Source organism: Poromitra crassiceps (assembly GCF_964638095.1).
Source record: "Poromitra crassiceps genome assembly, chromosome: 23".
Taxonomy (NCBI): Eukaryota; Metazoa; Chordata; class Actinopteri; order Beryciformes; family Melamphaidae; genus Poromitra; species Poromitra crassiceps.
Window position 1 is genome coordinate 12,246,076 of NC_139639.1, and position 22,977 is coordinate 12,269,052.

The 22,977-nt window shown below is 46.3% G+C and overlaps 1 protein-coding gene across 1 annotated transcript in view; it reads left to right on the forward strand.

Moving 5' to 3' along the window:
* Positions 1-9,468: 9,468 nt before the first annotated feature.
* Positions 9,469-22,977, forward strand: part of slc4a2a (solute carrier family 4 member 2a) — a gene marked incomplete at both ends in the record, with an annotated part of 63,749 nt that continues 50,240 nt past the window's right edge. The window contains 4 exons of the mRNA XM_083658961.1: positions 9,469-9,519; positions 10,776-10,938; positions 16,931-17,184; positions 20,769-20,833. Coding sequence (XP_083515087.1) covers positions 9,469-9,519; positions 10,776-10,938; positions 16,931-17,184; positions 20,769-20,833 — 533 coding nt within the window. The remainder of the gene's footprint in view (positions 9,520-10,775; positions 10,939-16,930; positions 17,185-20,768; positions 20,834-22,977) is intronic.

A 22,977-nucleotide genomic window follows, 5' to 3' on the forward strand; every position in this document is an offset into this window, starting at 1 on the left:
AATCCTCTTTGGTAATTTTAAATTGTGTATGGTGTAAAAAAAAAAAAAAAAAACGTTATTTTATTTTTTGTTTTTAAGAAATTTCAGGCGACCCCACTTGGGCTCGCGACCCCAAGGTTGGGAACCACTGGGGTAAGCCAATCAAAGGCAGAGTAGGGTGGGCCATGCCATCGTTGCATTTGTCCATTTGTGTCCAGGAACATTGATTTGAATGGGGATGACCGTTCTAACTTCCCAGAGGAATACATCTCAGACCTGCTGACCTCTGACCTGCACCTCCTCCCTGTGTCTGCCAGGAGCTCCAGATTCCCACGCTCCTCTAAGGCAACGTGACGTTACCTGAAGTTTACGCTATGTGTCCCACGCTCCTCTAAGGCAATGTGACGTTACCTGAAGTTTACTGCTATGTGTCGACAAACCACAACACACAGGGATTAACCCAGCGTGGGAAACACACACACACACACACTGTCACACACTCTTTCTCTCTCTCACACTCACACACACACACATTCACTCTCTCACACACTCACATGGGTGGGTAGTTATAAGTAACGCACATGAGTAAAAGTCGTTTTAAGTTATGGTCTTTGTTTTAAACCAGGGGTGTCAAACCCATTTTAGTTCAAGGGTCACATGCGACCCAATTTCATCTAGTCGGCCAGACAAAGCAAATCAATAACCTATAAATGACAAAACCTCAAAATTGTCACATTTCTTTTAAGAAAATTACAGGTACATTTTAAGAAAATGTTTTTCACGTAGGGTTAGGCTATGTCAGCTACCATCAAACAAATTATCAAATCTACTGTCTAACCCTGCATTGCAATTGATGGCAACTGTGCAATTCTCTATATTTAAGGCAAGGATAATGCAAATAGTTTACCATTTAGTTATGAATACAGAAAATGTGAATAGGCTACTTAATATAATTTACTGTAACTTGCTCCTGAAACCTGGAACTACCTCTTAAGCCTTAATGAGTGCATCACATTGAACACCAGGCCGTTATTGAAAATAAGAATTTGTTCTTAAATAACTTGCCTGATTAAATAAAGGTTGATGATGATGATGATGACATTGGATTGAAGGACTTTTCAGTGCAATTGTTACTCTTTGCAAAGTCGTCCTGTGGGCCAGATTGGACCCTTTGGCGGTCCGGTTCTGCCCCCCATGTTTGACACCCCTGTTTTAAACTCTAGGCTACTTCTATTCTTTACTCAAATGTATTTTTTCAATGATTCAAAGTATGTAGAGCTTTTCACACTGCATTATCTTAGCCCGGGGCTATCTTAGCCCTGATAGCCCCAGGCTAACTTAGCCCTGATAGCCCCAGGCTAACTTAGCCCTGATAGCCCCAGGCTAACTTAGCCCTGATAGCCCCAGGCTAACTTAGCCCCTTTTCACACATACACACACGCACTTGTTATCATCATCATCATCATCATCATCAACCTTTTATTTAGCCAGGCAAGTCTGTAAGAACAAATTCTTATTCAGTGTGACAGCCTGGTAGGAGGCAAAAGACCTCCTAAGGGGAAGGTGATGCGGGAGGGGAAAAAACAGGACGATTAAAAACGGACATCACAAACAGTCACGGAGGCAGTAGCATAGAGTACATGTAGTTAACCTAAACCCAGGACTATACCATTCACACTGCAGTTCTACTAGCCCAGGGTTAGCATTGGAAATGTGACTATAATGTTTACAGGCTAGTTCAGGGTTGCCAACTTTGGGTACCTGGCTGCAGTGAGATTTTGATACAATGGGCGTATGCGCACTTAATCACGACTCAATTCACCATCAGCCTTTTAAAAAGTAGTTTATGCAGCTTGAGGTTAGGGTTACACACGTCGTGGGTTAGGGTTAGGGTTACACACGTCGTGGGTTAGGGTTAGGGTTACACACGTCGTGGGTTAGGGTTAGGGTTACATATGTCGTGGGTTAGGCATTTAAAATGCTTTGAGTCCACAAATGATATTACAAGTACAGGGAATCAAATATAATGGGTAGACAATTCAGACAATCCACACAAACATGCAGCATACTGATGTCACTTATCCTTATGGAATGAATGTATCAATGAATGGATATCTCCTCCTTTTCTCTTTTGGCATGACCACCTGTTTGATACTCCCTGGAGTACACATAAAAAAACCATTATTGAGGTGAATTATGTGAAAATGATCAGGTGAATATCACTTTATTATGATGTAGCCTACTGTATATATGCGAGTTGCAGGTCGGGCGAGGCCGTGCAGCGCGCAAGATCCCTAGTGTTTTAAATGTGCTTTATAAATAAAGTGGATTGGATTGCAACCAACCAGCCACCAGAGCAGCCAGGGGAAAATAAATTAATCATGATAATGATAATAATAATAATAATAATGTAATAGCATTTCTTCATACAGTATTAGAACTGTATGTGCATATTTATCAAAACTGGTCTATTGATGCCATGATTCCCGCTCGCGCCCGCTCCCGTTGACTTTTTTTCCTGTCCCGTCCCAATTATGTGATGAATAGTGAAAATCCCACAGCCTGTAGTGTGAGTGTGAACAGGTCAGCCTGTAGTGTGAGTGTGAACAGGTCAGCCTGTAGTGTGAAAGTGAGTGTGAACAGGTCAGCCTGTAGTGTGAATGTGAGTGTGAACAGGTCAGCCTGTAGTGTGAGTGTGAACAGGTCAGCCTGTAGTGTGAAAGTGAGTGTGAACAGGTCAGCCTGTAGTGTGAATGTGAGTGTGAACAGGTCAGCCTGTAGTGTGAATGTGAGTGTGAACAGGTCAGCCTGTAGTGTGAGTGTGAACAGGTCAGCCTGTAGTGTGAAAGTGAGTGTGAACAGGTCAGCCTGTAGTGTGAATGTGAACAGGTCAGCCTGTAGTGTGAGTGTGAACAGGTCAGCCTGTAGTGTGAGTGTGAACAGGTCAGCCTGTAGTGTGAGTGTGAACAGGTCAGCCTGTAGTGTGAATGTGAACAGGTCAGCCTGTAGTGTGAATGTGAGTGTGAACAGGTCAGCCTGTAGTGTGAGTGTGAACAGGTCAGCCTGTAGTGTGAGTGTGAACAGGTCAGCCTGTAGTGTGAGTGTGAACAGGTCAGCCTGTAGTGTGAATGTGAACAGGTCAGCCTGTAGTGTGAATGTGAGTGTGAACAGGTCAGCCTGTAGTGTGAGTGTGAACAGGTCAGCCTGTAGTGTGAGTGTGAACAGGTCAGCCTGTAGTGTGAGTGTGAACAGGTCAGCCTGTAGTGTGAATGTGAACAGGTCAGCCTGTAGTGTGAATGTGAGTGTGAACAGGTCAGCCTGTAGTGTGAGTGTGAACAGGTCAGCCTGTAGTGTGAGTGTGAACAGGTCAGCCTGTAGTGTGAGTGTGAACAGGTCAGCCTGTAGTGTGAGTGTGAACAGGTCAGCCTGTAGTGTCAGTGTGAACAGGTCAGCCTGTAGTGTGAGTGTGAACAGGTCAGCCTGTAGTGTGAGTGTGAACAGGTCAGCCTGTAGTGTGAGTGTGAACAGGTCAGCCTGTAGTGTGAGTGTGAACAGGTCAGCCTGTAGTGTGAGTGTGAACAGGTCAGCCTGTAGTGTGAATGTGAACAGGTCAGCCTGTAGTGTGAGTGTGAACAGGTCAGCCTGTAGTGTGAATGTGAGTGTGAACAGGTCAGCCTGTAGTGTGAGTGTGAACAGGTCAGCCTGTAGTGTGAGTGTGAACAGGTCAGCCTGTAGTGTGAGTGTGAACAGGTCAGCCTGTAGTGTGAGTGTGAACAGGTCAGCCTGTAGTGTCAGTGTGAACAGGTCAGCCTGTAGTGTGAGTGTGAACAGGTCAGCCTGTAGTGTGAGTGTGAACAGGTCAGCCTGTAGTGTGAGTGTGAACAGGTCAGCCTGTAGTGTGAGTGTGAACAGGTCAGCCTGTAGTGTGAGTGTGAACAGGTCAGCCTGTAGTGTGAATGTGAACAGGTCAGCCTGTAGTGTGAGTGTGAACAGGTCAGCCTGTAGTGTGAAAGTGAGTGTGAACAGGTCAGCCTGTAGTGTGAAAGTGAGTGTGAACAGGTCAGCCTGTAGTGTGAATGTGAGTGTGAACAGGTCAGCCTGTAGTGTGAGTGTGAACAGGTCAGCCTGTAGTGTGAATGTGAGTGTGAACAGGTCAGCCTGTAGTGTGAATGTGAGTGTGAACAGGTCAGCCTGTAGTGTGAATGTGAACAGGTCAGCCTGTAGTGTGAAAGTGAGTGTGAACAGGTCAGCCTGTAGTGTGAAAGTGAGTGTGAACAGGTCAGCCTGTAGTGTGAAAGTGAGTGTGAACAGGTCAGCCTGTAGTGTGAAAGTGAGTGTGAACAGGTCAGCCTGTAGTGTGAAAGTGAGTGTGAACAGGTCAGCCTGTAGTGTGAAAGTGAGTGTGAACAGGTCAGCCTGTAGTGTGAAAGTGAGTGTGAACAGGTCAGCCTGTAGTGTGAATGTGAGTGTGAACAGGTCAGCCTGTAGTGTGAATGTGAGTGTGAACAGGTCAGCCTGTAGTGTGAGTGTGAACAGGTCAGCCTGTAGTGTGAATGTGAGTGTGAACAGGTCAGCCTGTAGTGTGAATGTGAGTGTGAACAGGTCAGCCTGTAGTGTGAATGTGAACAGGTCAGCCTGTAGTGTGAAAGTGAGTGTGAACAGGTCAGCCTGTAGTGTGAGTGTGAACAGGTCAGCCTGTAGTGTGAGTGTGAACAGGTCAGCCTGTAGTGTGAATGTGAGTGTGAACAGGTCAGCCTGTAGTGTGAATGTGAGTGTGAACAGGTCAGCCTGTAGTGTGAGTGTGAACAGGTCAGCCTGTAGTGTGAAAGTGAGTGTGAACAGGTCAGCCTGTAGTGTGAAAGTGAGTGTGAACAGGTCAGCCTGTAGTGTGAATGTGAGTGTGAACAGGTCAGCCTGTAGTGTGAATGTGAGTGTGAACAGGTCAGCCTGTAGTGTGAGTGTGAACAGGTCAGCCTGTAGTGTGAATGTGAGTGTGAACAGGTCAGCCTGTAGTGTGAATGTGAACAGGTCAGCCTGTAGTGTGAAAGTGAGTGTGAACAGGTCAGCCTGTAGTGTGAGTGTGAACAGGTCAGCCTGTAGTGTGAGTGTGAACAGGTCAGCCTGTAGTGTGAATGTGAGTGTGAACAGGTCAGCCTGTAGTGTGAATGTGAGTGTGAACAGGTCAGCCTGTAGTGTGAGTGTGAACAGGTCAGCCTGTAGTGTGAATGTGAGTGTGAACAGGTCAGTCTGTAGTGTGAATGTGAGTGTGAACAGGTCAGTCTGTAGTGTGAATGTGAGTGTGAACAGGTCAGCCTGTAGTGTGAATGTGAGTGTGAACAGGTCAGCCTGTAGTGTGAATGTGAGTGTGAACAGGTCAGCCTGTAGTGTGAAAGTGAGTGTGAACAGGTCAGCCTGTAGTGTGAATGTGAGTGTGAACAGGTCAGTCTGTAGTGTGAATGTGAACAGGTCAGCCTGTAGTGTGAATGTGAGTGTGAACAGGTCAGCCTGTAGTGTGAATGTGAGTGTGAACAGGTCAGTCTGTAGTGTGAATGTGAACAGGTCAGCCTGTAGTGTGAGTGTGAACAGGTCAGCCTGTAGTGTGAATGTGAGTGTGAACAGGTCAGCCTGTAGTGTGAATGTGAGTGTGAACAGGTCAGTCTGTAGTGTGAGTGTGAACAGGTCAGCCTGTAGTGTGAATGTGAGTGTGAACAGGTCAGCCTGTAGTGTGAATGTGAGTGTGAACAGGTCAGCCTGTAGTGTGAATGTGAGTGTGAACAGGTCAGCCTGTAGTGTGAATGTGAGTGTGAACAGGTCAGCCTGTAGTGTGAATGTGAGTGTGAACAGGTCAGTCTGTAGTGTGAGTGTGAACAGGTCAGCCTGTAGTGTGAATGTGAGTGTGAACAGGTCAGCCTGTAGTGTGAGTGTGAGTGTGAACAGGTCAGCCTGTAGTGTGAATGTGAGTGTGAACAGGTGAATAGACTTTACTGTGAAACACTTTGAGCGCTCATCAGCTAAAGCGCTACATGCTCTCATCACATCTGGATCAAGCAGGATTTTACTGATGTCATGGGAACCGCACACACACACACACACACGTACTGTACACAACCACACACACACACGCACTGTACACATTACACAACCACATACACACACATACTGTACACAACCACACACACACACACACACACACGTACTGTACACAAATATCAAACACACACGTCACTTCTCCATGTGTAATCAAACAAACGTGTAAATAAAAATGTGTATGTAAACACACACACTCAGCCTGGTGTGTGTGTGTGTTTACATACACACACACACTCAGCCTGGTGTGTGTGTGTTTACATACACACACACACTCAGCCTGGTGTGTGTGTGTTTACATACACACACACACTCAGCCTGGTGTGTGTGTGTATGTGCGTGTGTGTGTTTGGCTTTAGCTCTGTAGATAATGGCTGTTGTGATGAACTCACTGACGACATTAGTCACACACAACAGCTCGCTCTCCCTCTCTCTGTCTCTCTCTCCTCTCTCTCTCTCTCAGCAGCTATAAATGAATGGCCTGTGCAGAGTGTGTGTCTCCCTGTTTGGAGGACGAAGCAGTGACTCACTGATGAGGTAACTAAGAGCACACACACGTCACACAGAGGTCAGAGGTCATTGGCTTAGTGTCCTTGTAGTAGCGCTGTGTTCAGGGTCTGCCGGGAAAGCTAACGTTAGCATGCTAAAGTTCTGATCGCTAGCTCGTAATTTATAGCTCATGGCTCTTTGCCTCAAAACACCTTGGTGGATATGTCCTGGATCAAGAAAAGGATGCTGGCCGAATCTATAGTTATTAGCATGCTATCTGTGGGGGGAATATTTGCATATTTGAATATTCATAGAATCTCTATATATTTATTGTGATGTCATTGATGATGCCACAATGTCTATGACATGCGAAGTTGAGCAATTGTGCGCTGAGTGACGTCACTCGAGCACTCCATGATGTGACCAGTGATGGTCACTCGAGCAAATGTGATGTCATCAGTGAGTGATGTCATCAGTGATGCGAAGTTGAGCAAATGGGCGCAGTGCATGCCAATAGAGCAGTCGAGGCCACGCAGCAGCTGAGCTGCGGGCAGTGCATATGCAAGCTGCAGGGCGGGCTAGCTCTCCCGTGCGTAATGCGTGAGATCCTTTTCCCTTTATTTGATAGGACAGTAGGCAGACAGGAAAGGTGGGGAGAGAGGAAGCTCTCTGCGCTACATTACTTATGTGGCAATAAAACACCACTGAATGAGCAGATTGATGTAATGGTCGGCCAGTTCGAGTCATGCTGTTTCCATGAAGCCCACCAGCTTTGATATCTGTCTAGTTGTTGAAAATGAATGGAAGTGAAGAGAGAAATGAACCTACAACTTTGTGGTACGCTCTCTACCAGGTGAGCCACCGGGATGACACATCAACAGAAAAACAATAGAAATCAAGTGATTAACGCATTGCGGCGATTAATAATTCAACTGTTTGGCTTACATCAATGCAAGTGACACTCAAATACAGAAATCCAAAAGAAAGCAAATACCGTACAAGTCAACAAACATGTAATACAAGTCAACAAACATGTAATAGAATACAACGAAGGAGAAAAAAGAAGAATCCACAATTTCCCAATGCGGCGGAAAGAGTCGGCTATATGTGCTTCCAGCCGCTGCTCATTTTTTACCTACTATTTTTACCTACTTTACAACATGACTTTTGGGTCTTTAACAATTTAGCGATTTGCTGCAGACCCCTCATGGTGATCCCTGGACCCCACATTGTCTGTCTGTCTGTCTGTCTGTCTGTCTCTCTGCCTGTCTCTCTGCCTGTCTGTCTGTCTGTCTGTCTGCCTGTCTGTCTCTCTGCCTGTCTGTCTCTCTGCCTGTCTGTCTGCCTGTCTGTCTGTCTGTCTGTCTGTCTCTCTGCCTGTCTGTCTCTCTGCCGGTCTGTCTGTCTGTCTGTCTGTCTGCCTGTCTGTCTATCTGCCTGTCTGTCTCTCTGCCTGTCTGTCTGCCTGCCTGTCTGTCTGTCTGTCTGTCTGTCAGTCTGTCTGTCTGCCTGTCGGTCTGTCTCTCTGCCTGTCTGTCTCTCTGCCTGTCTGTCTGCCTGCCTGTCTGTCTGTAAGTCAGTCTGTCTGTCTCTCTGCCTGTCTGTCAGTCTGTCTGTCTCTAAGTCAGTCTGTTTGTCTGTCTGCCTGCCTGTCTCTGTCTGTCTCTTTGTCTGTCTGTCTGTCTGTCTCTTTGGCTGCCTGTCTGTAAGTCAGTCAGTCTTTCTGTCTGTCTGTCTGTATAGTATCAGTATGCAGGCTGATGCTGAGTCAGTGCTCAGCTGCTGTGTCACTGTCCTCCAGCTGTCCTTGTCTGCCTTCTCTTGTCACTGTTTCATCCAGAGGTGCAAAGTAACTCATTACAATGACTCTCCTTACTGTAATTGAGTAGCTTGAGTAGCTTTTTTCTTTTGTGTTTTTTGTTTTTTAAATCAATATTTTTTACTTTTACTATTTCTTTCTATTGAGAGTTTGTTTGAGTTGAGTTTGTGGACCAGTGATGTCATTCATGCACAAAATGACATCACTGGCATCAACTTTAGGTAAAAGCACTCTCCTCCCACCGTGGAGACCCGACAGCGGTACTTCTGACTTGGTCAGATGTCCTGGTCGCTGTTCATGGAAGCATGTGCTAGTCTAGTGGCTCTCCACAGATCAGCAGAGGGTGTGGAGCAGTTTAAGTACAATTGGGGAGAAAACGGGAGAAAAATCCCCAAAACTCGATAAATAAATAAATAAATAAATAAATAAAGACCCATCCCAGCCTGGACCCTGTTTTCCCCCAACCATTACAGGACAACAAACTTACTTCTTTCAGAGAGCTTGGTTTTGGTGATGGGGGTGAGGAGGTTGGTTTTGGTGATGGGGGTGAGGAGGTTGGTTTTGGTGATGGGGGTGAGGAGGTTGGCATCAGCAGTGCGGAGACAGCGGGTGGGGGAGTGCAGGACATCTTCTCAATTTGTTTTCATTCATTGAATTTTTATGCTCAACACTGCTGAAGAGTTGTTCAATGTTAGCAGAGACGTTACCTCCTCACTCACTCTTATTTATTTGTCCCTTTTTATCACTGATTTTCATGTTGGAGCTGTTATGATTCTCAGTCACCTTCACCCCCACATGCTCTCTGTGTATTATGCTCTCAGATGTTATAGGCGGACATATTGGATTTCCTCCGCGGGGAGTGGTAGAAGGTGCTCTCTTTCAGGTCCTCTGACTTTGCAGCGTGAGGCAGAGAGAGCTTGTTCACTCACAATGCTTCTCGTTGCAGGTTCTGCTGCTGAACCACCAAGACAATACAGGACTACAACACCCACACTGCACTGCTGAACCACCAAGACAACAAAGGACTGCAACACCCACACTGCACTGCTCTGACCTCCTGACCTCTGATATCAGTCTGACCTCCTGACGGAACCATGAGTCACCATCAAAACTCTCTGGGTCCTGAAGCTCTCGCCGTCTCCACAGTGAGTTTCACATTTATTTATTTATTTATTTATTTATTTATTTATTTGATAGTGACAGAGCATGTTAATGAACATCAGTATAAAAATACAATATGTAAACATCCTGGAGTTAGTTTACATCCGTAGTTCCTCGGCAGGTAACAAAAGCAGAAACATTACAAGTGATAATATACAAATCCAAATACACAAAAATAGCCGCAAGCGGCAATACCAGGGGTTCAAGCCTGATGATGTCACAATGCCTATGACTGGTTGATGATGTACCCCTAAGCCCCTAAGCATCTTATAACATCACTCACTGATGACATCACAATTATGTCACAATGTCTATGACATCATCAGTGATGTCACAACTGCCCGAGTGTAACCCAAAACCACATCACTGATGACATCATTCACTGATGACATCACATCGTGCAATTGTGGTTTTTGGTTAGACTCAAGGAATTGTGACATCACTGATGATATCATCATCAGGCTTGAACCCTTGGTATTGCCACTTGCAGCTATATTGATGACATCATCAGTCTGGGTAGTGGCGGGAGGGGTGGAGCCAAGAAAGTACAGTGTCGAATTTCGTACAATTTGATCAGAACATGGCTTTCACGTATCTGGAGAACCGTTCGGCTAATCAACTTCAAACTTGGGGGGTGCGCTGCTGGTGACAGTGTGTGCAGTGCTGCTGGGGACAGTGTGCAGTGCTGCTGGGGACAGTGTGTGCTGCTGGGACAGTGTGTGCAGTGCTGCTGGGGACAGTGTGCAGTGCTGCTGGGGACAGTGTGTGCTGCTGGGGACAGTGTGCAGTGCTGCTGGGGACAGTGTGCAGTGCTGCTGGGGACAGTGTGTGCTGCTGGGGACAGTGTGTGCAGTGCTGCTGGGGACAGTGTGTGCTGCTGGGGACAGTGTGTGCTGCTGGGGACAGTGTGTGGTGCTGGGGACAGTGTGCAGTGCTGCTGGGGACAGTGTGTGCAGTGCTGCTGGGGACAGTGTGTGCAGCAGTGCCCAATTTCAAGTCTCCACCCTAGAAATGAGCGGCACATTTCTAGTTCATTCAAAGGACATCGAACCAAGTCCGTGTGAAGCCTTATCCATAAAACAAGCATGTTTGTTTTAATTTGTTAAATTCTCAAAGTTCAATAATTTTTTCCCCTTAGAATGTTGCTTTGTTACTTTGTTAAAACAGTACAAGATATGTGAAGAAATGTATTCACTCATTTATTCCTCTCCTCTCTCTCCTCTCCTCTCCTCGCCTCTAGCCTGTGACTCCACCTCGTCCTCCTCGTTGCCATAGTGATGATGATGAGGAGGACCTGAACAAGGCATTGGGTGTGGAGTGTTTCCAGCAGCAGGTCCTCCTGCCCGCGGCCCGAAGTCCACCACAGGCGAAACACAGAGTTTACAACGAGCAGGACTTTGAAGGTGAGACGCCACACTGACTAATGCTGCATTCCAGACAACTCGGAGGTGGGAATTTTGGGAATTTCCCAGGTGAGCGTTCCAGCTACACAACAGTGTCAGACAACTGATTCTCCGTGAAGTTAGGGCAGATTCCCTCCTTTCCACAGGGCCAGGGCCTGGAAAATGTTCCATGGTGCCTGGAAAACGTTCCAGAGGGCATGGAAAACATTTCAGAGGTACTGGAAAATGTTCCGGAGGTCCTGGAGAATGTTCCAGAGGTCCCTTGGGAAATTACTGGGGTCCTCGAAGGGTTTCTATCAAGGATGGGCATTTTAAGTAATTTCAATATTTGAGTACTCACATTAAATTATAACAGAGTAAGTACTCCGGTAACCAATGCAGTTTGACTAACATTCTGGGTTGCGGCGCCATCTTTGCAGGATAGCATCCCTACCTTGCCTCTGCTGTCAACATCTGTCCCAACCCCAACCCTAACCCTGTCAACATCTGTCTCTGTCCTTCATGCTGTCAACATCTGTATCTGTCCCTCATGCTGTCAACATCTGTCACTGTCCCTCATGCTGTCAACATCTGTCTCTGTCCCTCATGCTGTCAACATCTGTCTCTGTCCCTCATGCTGTCAACATCTGTCACTGTCCCTCATGCTGTCAACATCTGTCTCTGTCCTTCATGCTGTCAACATCTGTCCCAACCCTAACCCTAACCCTGTCAACATCTGTCTCTGTCCTTCATGCTGTCAACATCTGTATCTGTCCCTCATGCTGTCAACATCTGTCACTGTCCCTCATGCTGTCAACATCTGTCTCTGTCCCTCATGCTGTCAACATCTGTCCCAACCCTAACCCTAACCCTGTCAACATCTGTATCTGTCCCTCATGCTGTCAACATCTGTATCTGTCCTTCATGCTGTCAACATCTGTCTCTGTCCTTCATGCTGTCAACATCTGTATCTGTCCTTCATGCTGTCAACATCTGTCTCTGTCCTTCATGCTGTCAACATCTGTCTCTGTCCTTCATGCTGTCAACATCTGTCACTGTCCCTCATGCTGTCAACATCTGTCTCTGTCCCTCATGCTGTCAACATCTGTATCTGTCCCTCATGCTGTCAACATCTGTCACTGTCCCTCATGCTGTCAACATCTGTCTCTGTCCCTCATGCTGTCAACATCTGTCCCAACCCTAACCCTGTCAACATCTGTATCTGTCCCTCATGCTGTCAACATCTGTATCTGTCCCTCATGCTGTCAACATCTGTCTCTGTCCTTCATGCTGTCAACATCTGTCTCTGTCCTTCATGCTGTCAACATCTGTATCTGTCCCTCATGCTGTCAACATCTGTCTCTGTCCTTCATGCTGTCAACATCTGTCTCTGTCCTTCATGCTGTCAACATCTGTCACTGTCCTTCATGCTGTCAACATCTGTATCTGTCCCTCATGCTGTCAACATCTGTCTCTGTCCTTCATGCTGTCAACATCTGTATCTGTCCTTCATGCTGTCAACATCTGTCTCTGTCCTTCATGCTGTCAACATCTGTCTCTGTCCTTCATGCTGTCAACATCTGTATCTGTCCCTCATGCTGTCAACATCTGTCTCTGTCCTTCATGCTGTCAACATCTGTATCTGTCCCTCATGCTGTCAACATCTGTCTCTGTCCTTCATGCTGTCAACATCTGTCTCTGTCCTTCATGCTGTCAACATCTGTATCTGTCCCTCATGCTGTCAACATCTGTCTCTGTCCTTCATGCTGTCAACATCTGTATCTGTCCTTCATGCTGTCAACATCTGTCTCTGTCCTTCATGCTGTCAACATCTGTCTCTGTCCTTCATGCTGTCAACATCTGTCACTGTCCCTCATGCTGTCAACATCTGTCTCTGTCCCTCATGCTGTCAACATCTGTCCCAACCCTAACCCTAACCCTGTCAACATCTGTCTCTGTCCTTCATGCTGTCAACATCTGTCTCTGTCCCTCATGCTGTCAACATCTGTCACTGTCCCTCATGCTGTCAACATCTGTCTCTGTCCCTCATGCTGTCAACATCTGTATCTGTCCCTCATGCTGTCAACATCTGTCTCTGTCCCTCATGCTGTCAACATCTGTCCCAACCCTAACCCTAACCCTGTCAACATCTGTCTCTGTCCTTCATGCTGTCAACCTCTGTCTATGTCCCTCATGCTGTCAACATCTGTCCCAACCCTAACCCTGTCAACATCTGTCTCTGTCCCTCATGCTGTCAACATCTGTCACTGTCCCTCATGCTGTCAACCTCTGTCTCTGTCCCTCATGCTGTCAACATCTGTCCCAACCCTAACCCTAACCCTGTCAACATCTGTCACTGTCCCTCATGCTGTCAACATCTGTCTCTGTCCCTCATGCTGTCAACATCTGTCCCAACCCTAACCCTAACAACATCTGTCTCTGTCCCTCATGCTGTCAACATCTGTCTCTGTCCTTCATGCTGTCAACATCTGTCTCTGTCCCTCATGCTGTCAACATCTGTCTCTGTCCTTCATGCTGTCAACATCTGTCTCTGTCCCTCATGCTGTCAACATCTGTCTCTGTCCTTCATGCTGTCAACATCTGTCTCTGTCCCTCATGCTGTCAACATCTGTCCCAACCCTAACCCTAACCCTGTCAACATCTGTCTCTGTCCCTCATGCTGTCAACATCTGTCACTGTCCCTCATGCTGTCAACATCTGTCCCAACCCTAACCCTGTCAACATCTGTCTCTGTCCCTCATGCTGTCAACATCTGTCTCTGTCCCTCATGCTGTCAACATCTGTCCCAACCCTAACCCTAACCCTGTCAACATCTGTCTCTGTCCTTCATGCTGTCAACCTCTGTCTATGTCCCTCATGCTGTCAACATCTGTCCCAACCCTAACCCTGTCAACATCTGTCTCTGTCCCTCATGCTGTCAACATCTGTCACTGTCCCTCATGCTGTCAACCTCTGTCTCTGTCCCTCATGCTGTCAACATCTGTCCCAACCCTAACCCTAACCCTGTCAACATCTGTCACTGTCCCTCATGCTGTCAACATCTGTCTCTGTCCCTCATGCTGTCAACATCTGTCCCAACCCTAACCCTAACAACATCTGTCTCTGTCCCTCATGCTGTCAACATCTGTCTCTGTCCTTCATGCTGTCAACATCTGTCTCTGTCCCTCATGCTGTCAACATCTGTCTCTGTCCTTCATGCTGTCAACATCTGTCTCTGTCCCTCATGCTGTCAACATCTGTCTCTGTCCTTCATGCTGTCAACATCTGTCTCTGTCCCTCATGCTGTCAACATCTGTCCCAACCCTAACCCTGTCAACATCTGTCTCTGTCCCTCATGCTGTCAACATCTGTCACTGTCCCTCATGCTGTCAACATCTGTCCCAACCCTAACCCTGTCAACATCTGTCTCTGTCCCTCATGCTGTCAACATCTGTCTCTGTCCCTCATGCTGTCAACATCTGTCTCTGTCCTTCATGCTGTCAACATCTGTCTCTGTCCCTCATGCTGTCAACATCTGTCCCAACCCTAACCCTAACCCTGTCAACATCTGTCTCTGTCCCTCAGTTATTTGTCATCTGTCAATCGTTCATCATCAGAAATGCTTAAAGAAGAAGTAACGTTAGCAATCTAAAAGTCTGCTAGCCGTGATGGTCATTTTCGCTATGTTCAACTCCATTGAGTTATGCTAAAAGCGTTAGTGATCTAAAAGTCCACTAGCCGTGATGTAAGTAAGTAAGTATATTATCTCTCAGAACTAATTATTTTGAAAAAGAAAGAAAAACAAGTACCCTATACGTTCAACCATTGAACGAATACTGACGTCCAAATGGAGTACAGTATACCCATCCCTAGTTTCTATAGGCTCCAGGTGTTCCTCATGTGTTTCTAAAGGTATACTATGCAACCCTTTAATTATATACACTCATTCAAAAGGTTTCCCTCTAAATCAGTGTGGTTAGGGTTAGAAACAAACACACTGTGTGGCAGTGTGTTTATGTGCAGAGACGCTGCCCACTGTCTGTATTTTTGTGTTACATGTGGGGGCATGTAGTGCCTAGCCAATAACATTTCTCAGAGCGGATCAGCCAAACCAATAACATCGTGCATATCACGGATCACTTCAACAGAGTAGGAGTGAGCGGACTGCATTCTAAATTAAACCAGGAAATGCAGCTCCTTCCCAGAGCATTTTGCGAGGTCGTTTGGAGGTATGTGAGGTAGTTTGGAGGTATGTGTGTTTATTTGTGCTTTTATAACCCTAGATATTCCGCCCCTAGGCTCGCCCTCTACGTGGGATTGCCGCATGCCACATGCAGATTGGCCGTGGCGCAGCCTCGCCCACAGCTTGGCTGCTGCGTGGCCTCGCCTGCTCTATTGGCATACGCAGCGCACAATTGCTCAACTTCGCATGTCATAGACGTTGTGACATCATCAGTGACATTGTGGAAGTGCGGGAGAAAGACTCAAAACCAAAGTTGTATCCGACTGGATTTATTTTCTCACACTTCAACTGCGATCATACAGGTAAAAGTGGGCTGCTAACATGTTGCTTTGTAGGCTACTCCCCAAACCATCGTGCCACCTACCTGAACTCCCCGCCCCTGTTAAAGGGGCCCCTACCATCAGGTGAATGTCTTTCCCCATTGTCTCTGCTGTGGTACGCCACAACATCACAATTGCTCAGTGCATCAGTGACCATCACTGATGACATCATCCAATGTGGGACAGAAATCGCAGAGAAACAGACAGACAGAACCCACTTACTCACTGATGACATCACAATTGCTTGAGTGACCATCACTGATGACATCATAATTGCAGAGAAACAAACAGAACCCACGTGCTGCTCGCTCTCCCCATTTATTGTCAACCTCGCTCGACCCCCAAAACACAGAAAACTGTTTTCACAACATTGTGAACACTAAAATACACACAAGGGGCAGCGTGTCTGCACATAAAAAACACCTTCACACAATTCTAGGGGTCTTAAGTGATGATTTAGAGGGAACACTTTTGTATGAGTGTATATAATGTTTTTTTATTAACACATTGAGTGCCAGCCATTTTTTCAATCCTGTAGGTAAGTTGTGCCAGGTTTTTTTTTGAGGATTCTGGCTCATTTTACAAGAGCCGAGGATTCTTTTCTGTTAAGACTTCGTGAACACCAATCATCTAAAAAGAACTAATAGAATGTGTGCTTTCTCTGTCTAAAAGAGTTAGTTTGCAGAGTTAGTAGTTATGTAGATATTAGCCGTTGAGTACAGCATGGTTTCAGAGATTTTCAGAGAGTTTAGAGATAAATGGATTTTTAGAACCACCTCACGTGCCTGTGATTATGGGTGCCCTTGGGCAAGTCTGTATACTGTATTGTGTGTGTGTGTGTGTGTGTGTGTGTGTGTGTGTGTATGTGTGTGTGTGTGTGTGTGTGTCTCCAAACTCCTCCCTCCGTCTGTGCTGCGGAGGGAGGAGGCTCCGCGGCCGCTCTCGGGCAGTCTGGACTGTAAAACTGTCTCGTTCGTTTCTTGAGGTGTCGGCTGAGAGCTTTGAAGAAGCTTTTGCGATTCTGGTCTTATTTATGCGCAAAGGTACTCGAGTGTGTGTGTGTGCGCGCGCGCGCGCGCGTGTGTGTGTGTGTGTGTGTGTGTGTGTGTGAAATCGAAAGAGTTTTCGCCCAGCTATTTCCTTGAAAATTAGACTGGCTTTCTCCAGCGGACCCGTGGCTGTGGCTTTCTCTCTGTCTGGAGAGAACTGTCGCCACTTAGTGGTCGGTAAAATAGATTATACACATTCTCTTCCTCCAATATTGATATAGAAGACGTAAAAGGGGTTGATTGATGTCCCACCGTCAAAAAAAAAAAATGTTTATGTAAGACGAGATATCTCGTCTTTGGCACTCAACGGTTGGATTATGTAAGACGAGATATCTCGTCCATGGCACTCAACGTGTTAAATAGTTGCATGGTATACCTTTAAGCCTAGTTTTCCCCCGCAGACCACCGTCACTCCTCGCTCCATGTCCGTCACCCTCTGTCTAAATCTCCGGCTGATGGGAGGAGGAAGAGGAAGAGGAAGGAGGCGAGAAGAGGCTCCGCTCCCGCCCCCGGAGGCTCTGCCTCCAGCACTGGAGCCACCATAAAAGAAGACCAGGACGAGGAGGAGCTTGAGGAGGGGGAGGAGTCCTACAGTCACACAGACGGAGAGGACGGCCGAACGACCACGCCCACCCCCGACACGGACGCCGTGCAGGTAACACACACACACACACACACACACACACACACACACACACACACACACACACACACAAAGTGTGTTATAGAGCTCAACACTCATGTGACATCGTGATGATGTCACTTGCTTCTGGAAGAGTATTTCCCGTTCATATTCTCCATTGAGATTTTGGTTAGACTTACTACAGGTCTCCCAGTGGTGAAACGATGGTATTGGTATATCTTCCTGTAGAAGCCACAAATCTGTAAGATATCATTTTTGTATTTTGAAACATAAAAAACGTGATCTGCTTACACTACCCACAATCCTAAGTTATAACAGCGACATCTCTGATTGGTGGAGCTCGCTGTGTCGTCTGTGATTGGTGGCCTGCATTCATTTCTTTCTCTGGCTGTTCTCCCTCTGGCTAGGCTACTACAAATGTAGGTCATGCTGAGTAAAGGGCTAAAACCACCACCAAGTGACTGAAACTATTAACCATTAACCCACTACGCACTAGCGCCTCCTCTGGTCGATCGGGGGGCCTGGTCAGGGCGGAAGGGAACTGGTGAGAATAGCGTGTTCCTCCGCACGTACTACGTCTTGCCAGTGAAGTTCCTCGCTGTCAGGTGAAAAGAAGCGGCTGGCAACTGCGCATGTCTGCTAGTCTACAGCTCTCCCCAGATGGGCAGAGGGTGGAGCAGCGACCGGGGCAACGGGGGGAAAATTGGTCAAGTACAATCATGGAGGAAAAATCAGGAGGGGGGGCGGGTCTTCAGATAAGGATTTTTCAAAACGTGCTGTAAATACTCTAACTCCTAGTTCCTCATTGCGCGGCTCGTGAGACGCTGGCGGCTCTCGAAGTTTTAGTTGGCGGTTCGAGAAGCTTTACTTGGCGGCCTAATATACTGTCAAAACCTGCTCAGACTGTCCCTCACTGCTGTGTAAAGAAACTGCGTGGTTGCCAGGTTGCTGGCCCTCTGATGCGTCAAATGGGGGTGGAAACTCACCATCTGGCAACACTGCATCAACATAGTGACTGAAGCAAAGCCTTGCAGAGGGAGTTTCATTTCAGCGTCCTTGTAAACAGGGGAAACCGAACACACCGGCCGCTCCACACTTCCGTGAGTGAAGCGCTGCTTCTTAGATGCTTTTGGTGTGAACCAAGATGTAACACTTTTAAATTCACTGCCAGCCGTTTTTTCAATACTGTAGGTAGCTTCTGCCAAGGTTTTTTTTTGAGGATTCTGGCTCATCTTTCAAGAGCCGAGGATTCTTTTCTGCTAAGATTTTGTGAACACAAAATATCTCAAAAGAACTAAAGGTCCTTACACATCAAGAGCGATGCGAATATACGGCACGAAATTGCGATGCGAGTTTTGACTCACCTGTCAATCACAGCCACAGATGTGTACACGTCGGAAGCGAATTTCTGAAAAATCGAACGTGGTTCGAAAAAATAAACACCGCAATAACGCTCAGCGAAACTTTGCCGTCGGTATGCACGGTTGCATTGACTGATATAGGTTCGGAAAATATTATTGACGTGCGAATTAATCGCACGAAAAAAACGTGCTCGGTGTGTAAGGACCTTAATAGAATGTGTGCTTTCTCTGTCTAAAAGAGTTAGTTTGTAGAGTTAGTAGTTATGTAGGCATTAGCAGTAGAATACAGCATGGTTTCAGCGTCTGAAAATTTAAGCTGAGATAAATGGCTTTTTGTGAAATTCGATAGAACAGTCACTTTAACCATTTATTTTTGGCGTAAGACGTCAGACATCTAAACAATAGTTTTGAACAGTAATTTCCTCCATAGCAGCAGGAAACCCCCCTCTCCTTCAAACTCCTCCCTCCGTGTGTGTTCTCCTCCCTCCGTGGCTGCAGCGGTACAAGCAAGGCTCTGCCTGGCTGCTGGCGGCCGCTCTTTGGGCGAGTCTGCATGGGGCTCGTTCGTTTCGGTTGTGAGCTCAGCTGGAATGAAGCTGCGTGCGATTGTGGGCTTTCTGCCGGTGTTTCAAAGTGTGTTGCACCCATCTATTATGCAAATTTGCAATCCCCCACCGCCAGCTCTCAGCGCGAAAGCGAAAGCGTTTTCGCCAATCCATTTTACAGTATGAGAATGGTTTCCTCGCGCGTTCCCCTGCAGTTTTGGCTCTGCTTTTTCTAGTAATGAGAGCACTGTCGCCACTGAGTGGGTCGGTGGAATGGGTTGTACACGTTCGGTGGCTCCCATATTTTTATAGGAGACGTGGGGGGCGTTGATCCACGTCCCACCGTTTTTTTTTTGACGACTTGACTCGTCAATGGCAGTCAACCGTTGGATTTTTTTTGACGAGTCAACTCGCCAATGGCAGTGAACGTGTTAACCAGAAAACCATACAAAACGCTATGGCTGATGGCTGATTTTTTCTCTCCTTAGCTTACTTTTCTAATCCAGAGAGGTCTGCTTCACACAGCGCAGCCTATACGAGCAGGGACTGACTGACTGTAGTGTTTGTCTTTGCTAGTGCGTTCGTTAGCAGACTGACAGACCAGCGTCAGTTCACACGTAGCATTTCCCCTTTCCGCCTTTAAAATAAAAGCGTAAACTACTCTGTACTAAACTAATTCACTCAGAGCCTGCCTTCAGACAGGAAGCAACTCAATAAACTGCAGCAGATTCAAGACTAGAATATATATATATATATATATATATATATACATATATATATATATATATATATATATATATATATACTGTGTATATATATATATGGAAAACAATTAAACACAAAAAATTGCAGGCAGATGTGCTTGGTTGGGGTGGCTTTTGGTGTTTTGCGGTAAAAGTGGCTCTCCTATAGACCAAATCACCGTGACGTCACCATGTAAACATTTACTTCCGCGTACCACTTCGGGAAGGCGGCAGGTTTAAATTAGCGTGTTGTCAAATAAATGCTGTCAAACTCTCTTGTTGTTTTCGGCCGACTACTTTCAATTTAAATGTTCAAACGGTTGGTAAACATGCTTGTCCGACGTATCTAGCCTTTCTTCTGTGTTTGTTTTATGTAGTGTTAGCTAGCTAATAACGTTTGTTTACAACTGTCAAACTCGCTGTTTTTTTGCAGACTCGTTAACGTTACGTTAGACAGAGGCTACTGACGCCGCTCGGATACAGCTCGGAACCTGGATGTTGTAGCTGTAGTAAGCCTGTGCCGCCGAATCCAGAGTTCTCTTTGCTCATGTTTGCCCTTTGCAGAGGGAATTCTGAATAATCCAAATCTTGACCCGCTCTTTATGGTCACTGGACACCCAACAACACAACACGAACAAACCATTTTTGTCTTCTTTGTCTGTTTTTGTCTTCAACACATCAGTTTGTGCCGTTCACCACCATTATGATGTGTGGAGGTAACCGGAACCAGGGGTAACCGGAAGTAAATGTAAACATCCCTGCTGATTTGGTCTATTGACTTTGTCCAGCCAGTGTGGCTCTCACTGCTCTAACTTTTGAGCTCTATTCATCTCATTGTCTTGTGTGTGTGTGTGTGTGTGTGTGTGTGTGTGTGTGTGTGTGTGTGTGTGTGTGTGTGTCAGTTCTTCCTATGTGAAGACGATGTGTCACCCCCAGCTCCTGACCAGATCGCCGTGGCAACAGACGGCAACATAAGCTCCGCTCACAACCTGCAAGAGGCCACGCCCACCAAGTTAGTAACATCCAGAAATATCTTAGAAACTGTGGTAAACCGCTGACTCAAAGAAACTGGGTATAGGACATGCCCACAGGGTATAGGATACACCCACATGACACGCCCACCCATTTGAACGTAAGCTGCTTGTTAGACTGGCCCAAATAGCGGCTGGATTTACAGCAAGAAGAGGCAGTTGGACTGTGCAATTGCAATTGCAGACAAAAAATGTGTTATTGTAAGTCGCTTTGGATAAAAGCGTCTGCCAAATGACGTAATGTAATGTAAATGTAAATGTAAAAAGGTGTTTATTCACCAACAAAAAAAGACAAAATAGATTTAACAGGACAAAAAGGATTTGACAGAAATGAGGCATGGCTGACAGCAGCCCTCCAGTGTCTTACCAGCAGCCAAACTGAATCATACACACACTGGCAGCTTTTTATAGCCTGCCTCAGGTAATTAGCTGGATGCTACCAATTATATAGGGGTCACTTTAACAATAGCATTCAATAAAACAGCATACTGCCCCTTTAACCAACCATTCTACATATCTATCAAATAGAGACACTGTGTAACGCGTCATCATTCAGAAAGTCATTCTTAATGCTGTGCAAAGTATGCTGTGTAAACGAGTCAATAATTCATGTTTCCATATATATGTGAAAATAGTGCAAATGATTGGTAACAAAGTACTACCAATGCTAGAGCTTTGTTACACTGCTCATTGGGGCAGGAATCATTTTGAAGGGGTTCATCCGGGTTTAACTTTTGTGATATGCGACCCAAGGTCATGTGTAGTGTTGGACAGTAACGCGTTACTTAGTAACGCGTTACTGTAACTACCGTAAATTCCGGACGGACTATAAGGCGCACCGGTGTATAAGCCGCACCTTCAAAGTTGACTATTTTTTTCTTATATAAGCCGCACCGGACTATAAGCCGCGGGTGTTTTAATGGTATTTTTTGTTTTTTTTACAGTGCACACAGTGTCCGCGGTGTGGTGAAAAGAGGGCAAGAGAGGAAATTAAAACAGAAGTGGATTTATAGTTAGAAAGAGTGCTAAAGAAGAGAGAATTCCGTTTTTTATTTTTTTATTTTAGTTACTCACAGTACTATTGACCAGTCCAACTCAAAAGATATTCGGCAGTTTCACTTTGAGCTCTTGTTCCGCCGCTGTCCATCAATGGTTATGACGAGTCTCGCTGGGTACAGTACGCCAAAGCGATATCCATTGACTTTAACCTTTTCGATGATGCGCGTTTCTGTTGCACCAACGCGGAGAGGTCCTGCCGGACGAAAAAGCGCGTACCCTCCCAGGTGAGGGGCTTCTTCCCCGCAGCCTGGAGGATGAGTTGACGGTCGGGCCAGCGGAGTAGGCAGATGAAGATGGCCCTCGGTGGCAGGCCGGGGTCTGGACGTGGCCGAGGCGCCCGGTGTGCCCTGTCCACCTCTGGTGGTTTCTCGCCTTCCTTCAGGTCCAGGATGTAACACAGGATTTTGCCACGAAAGCGTCCATGTCACCAATCTCAGCTCCCTCTTTTACATTGATCAGGCGAATGTTATTTCTTTTACTCCTGCTGATTAAGTCATCAACCTGCGTGTGCAGCGTTTCGATGTTTTTGCATTTTATCCACTTTCGGACTCACTGTGTTGTTTTTGTCCTCCAGTGCGCTGATGCGCTTTTCCGCATTATAAACTCTGTTCACGGTTGCATTATTTTCTTTAGTGAGTGAGTGGATGGACTTCTGCACGTTTTCAAACTTGTTTTCAAGCTGCTCAAACCTCTGAGCGATGTCGGACTTAATCGATAGTGTTTCACGGAGTAAAAGTTTAGCCCAAGCCGTGTATCTCCAGCCTCCAGCAGGTGAGTCATTTCCTCATTCATGGCGGTGATTGCTTCGTCTTTTTCTTTCTGCTTACCTGTGTTGTGTTATGTTATGTTATGTTATGTTGTTAAAAGAGGGCAAGAGAGGAAATTAAAACAGAAGTGGATTTATAGTTAGAAAGAGTGCTAAAAAAGAGAGATTTTTTTTTTTTTTTTTGGAAAAAATCCATAGATAAGCCGCACCGTTATATAAGCCGCAGGGGCCAAAAAAGGCCAAAAAACGGGAAAAAAGCCGCGGCTTATAGTCCGGAATTTACGGTAGTTACTTTTTCAG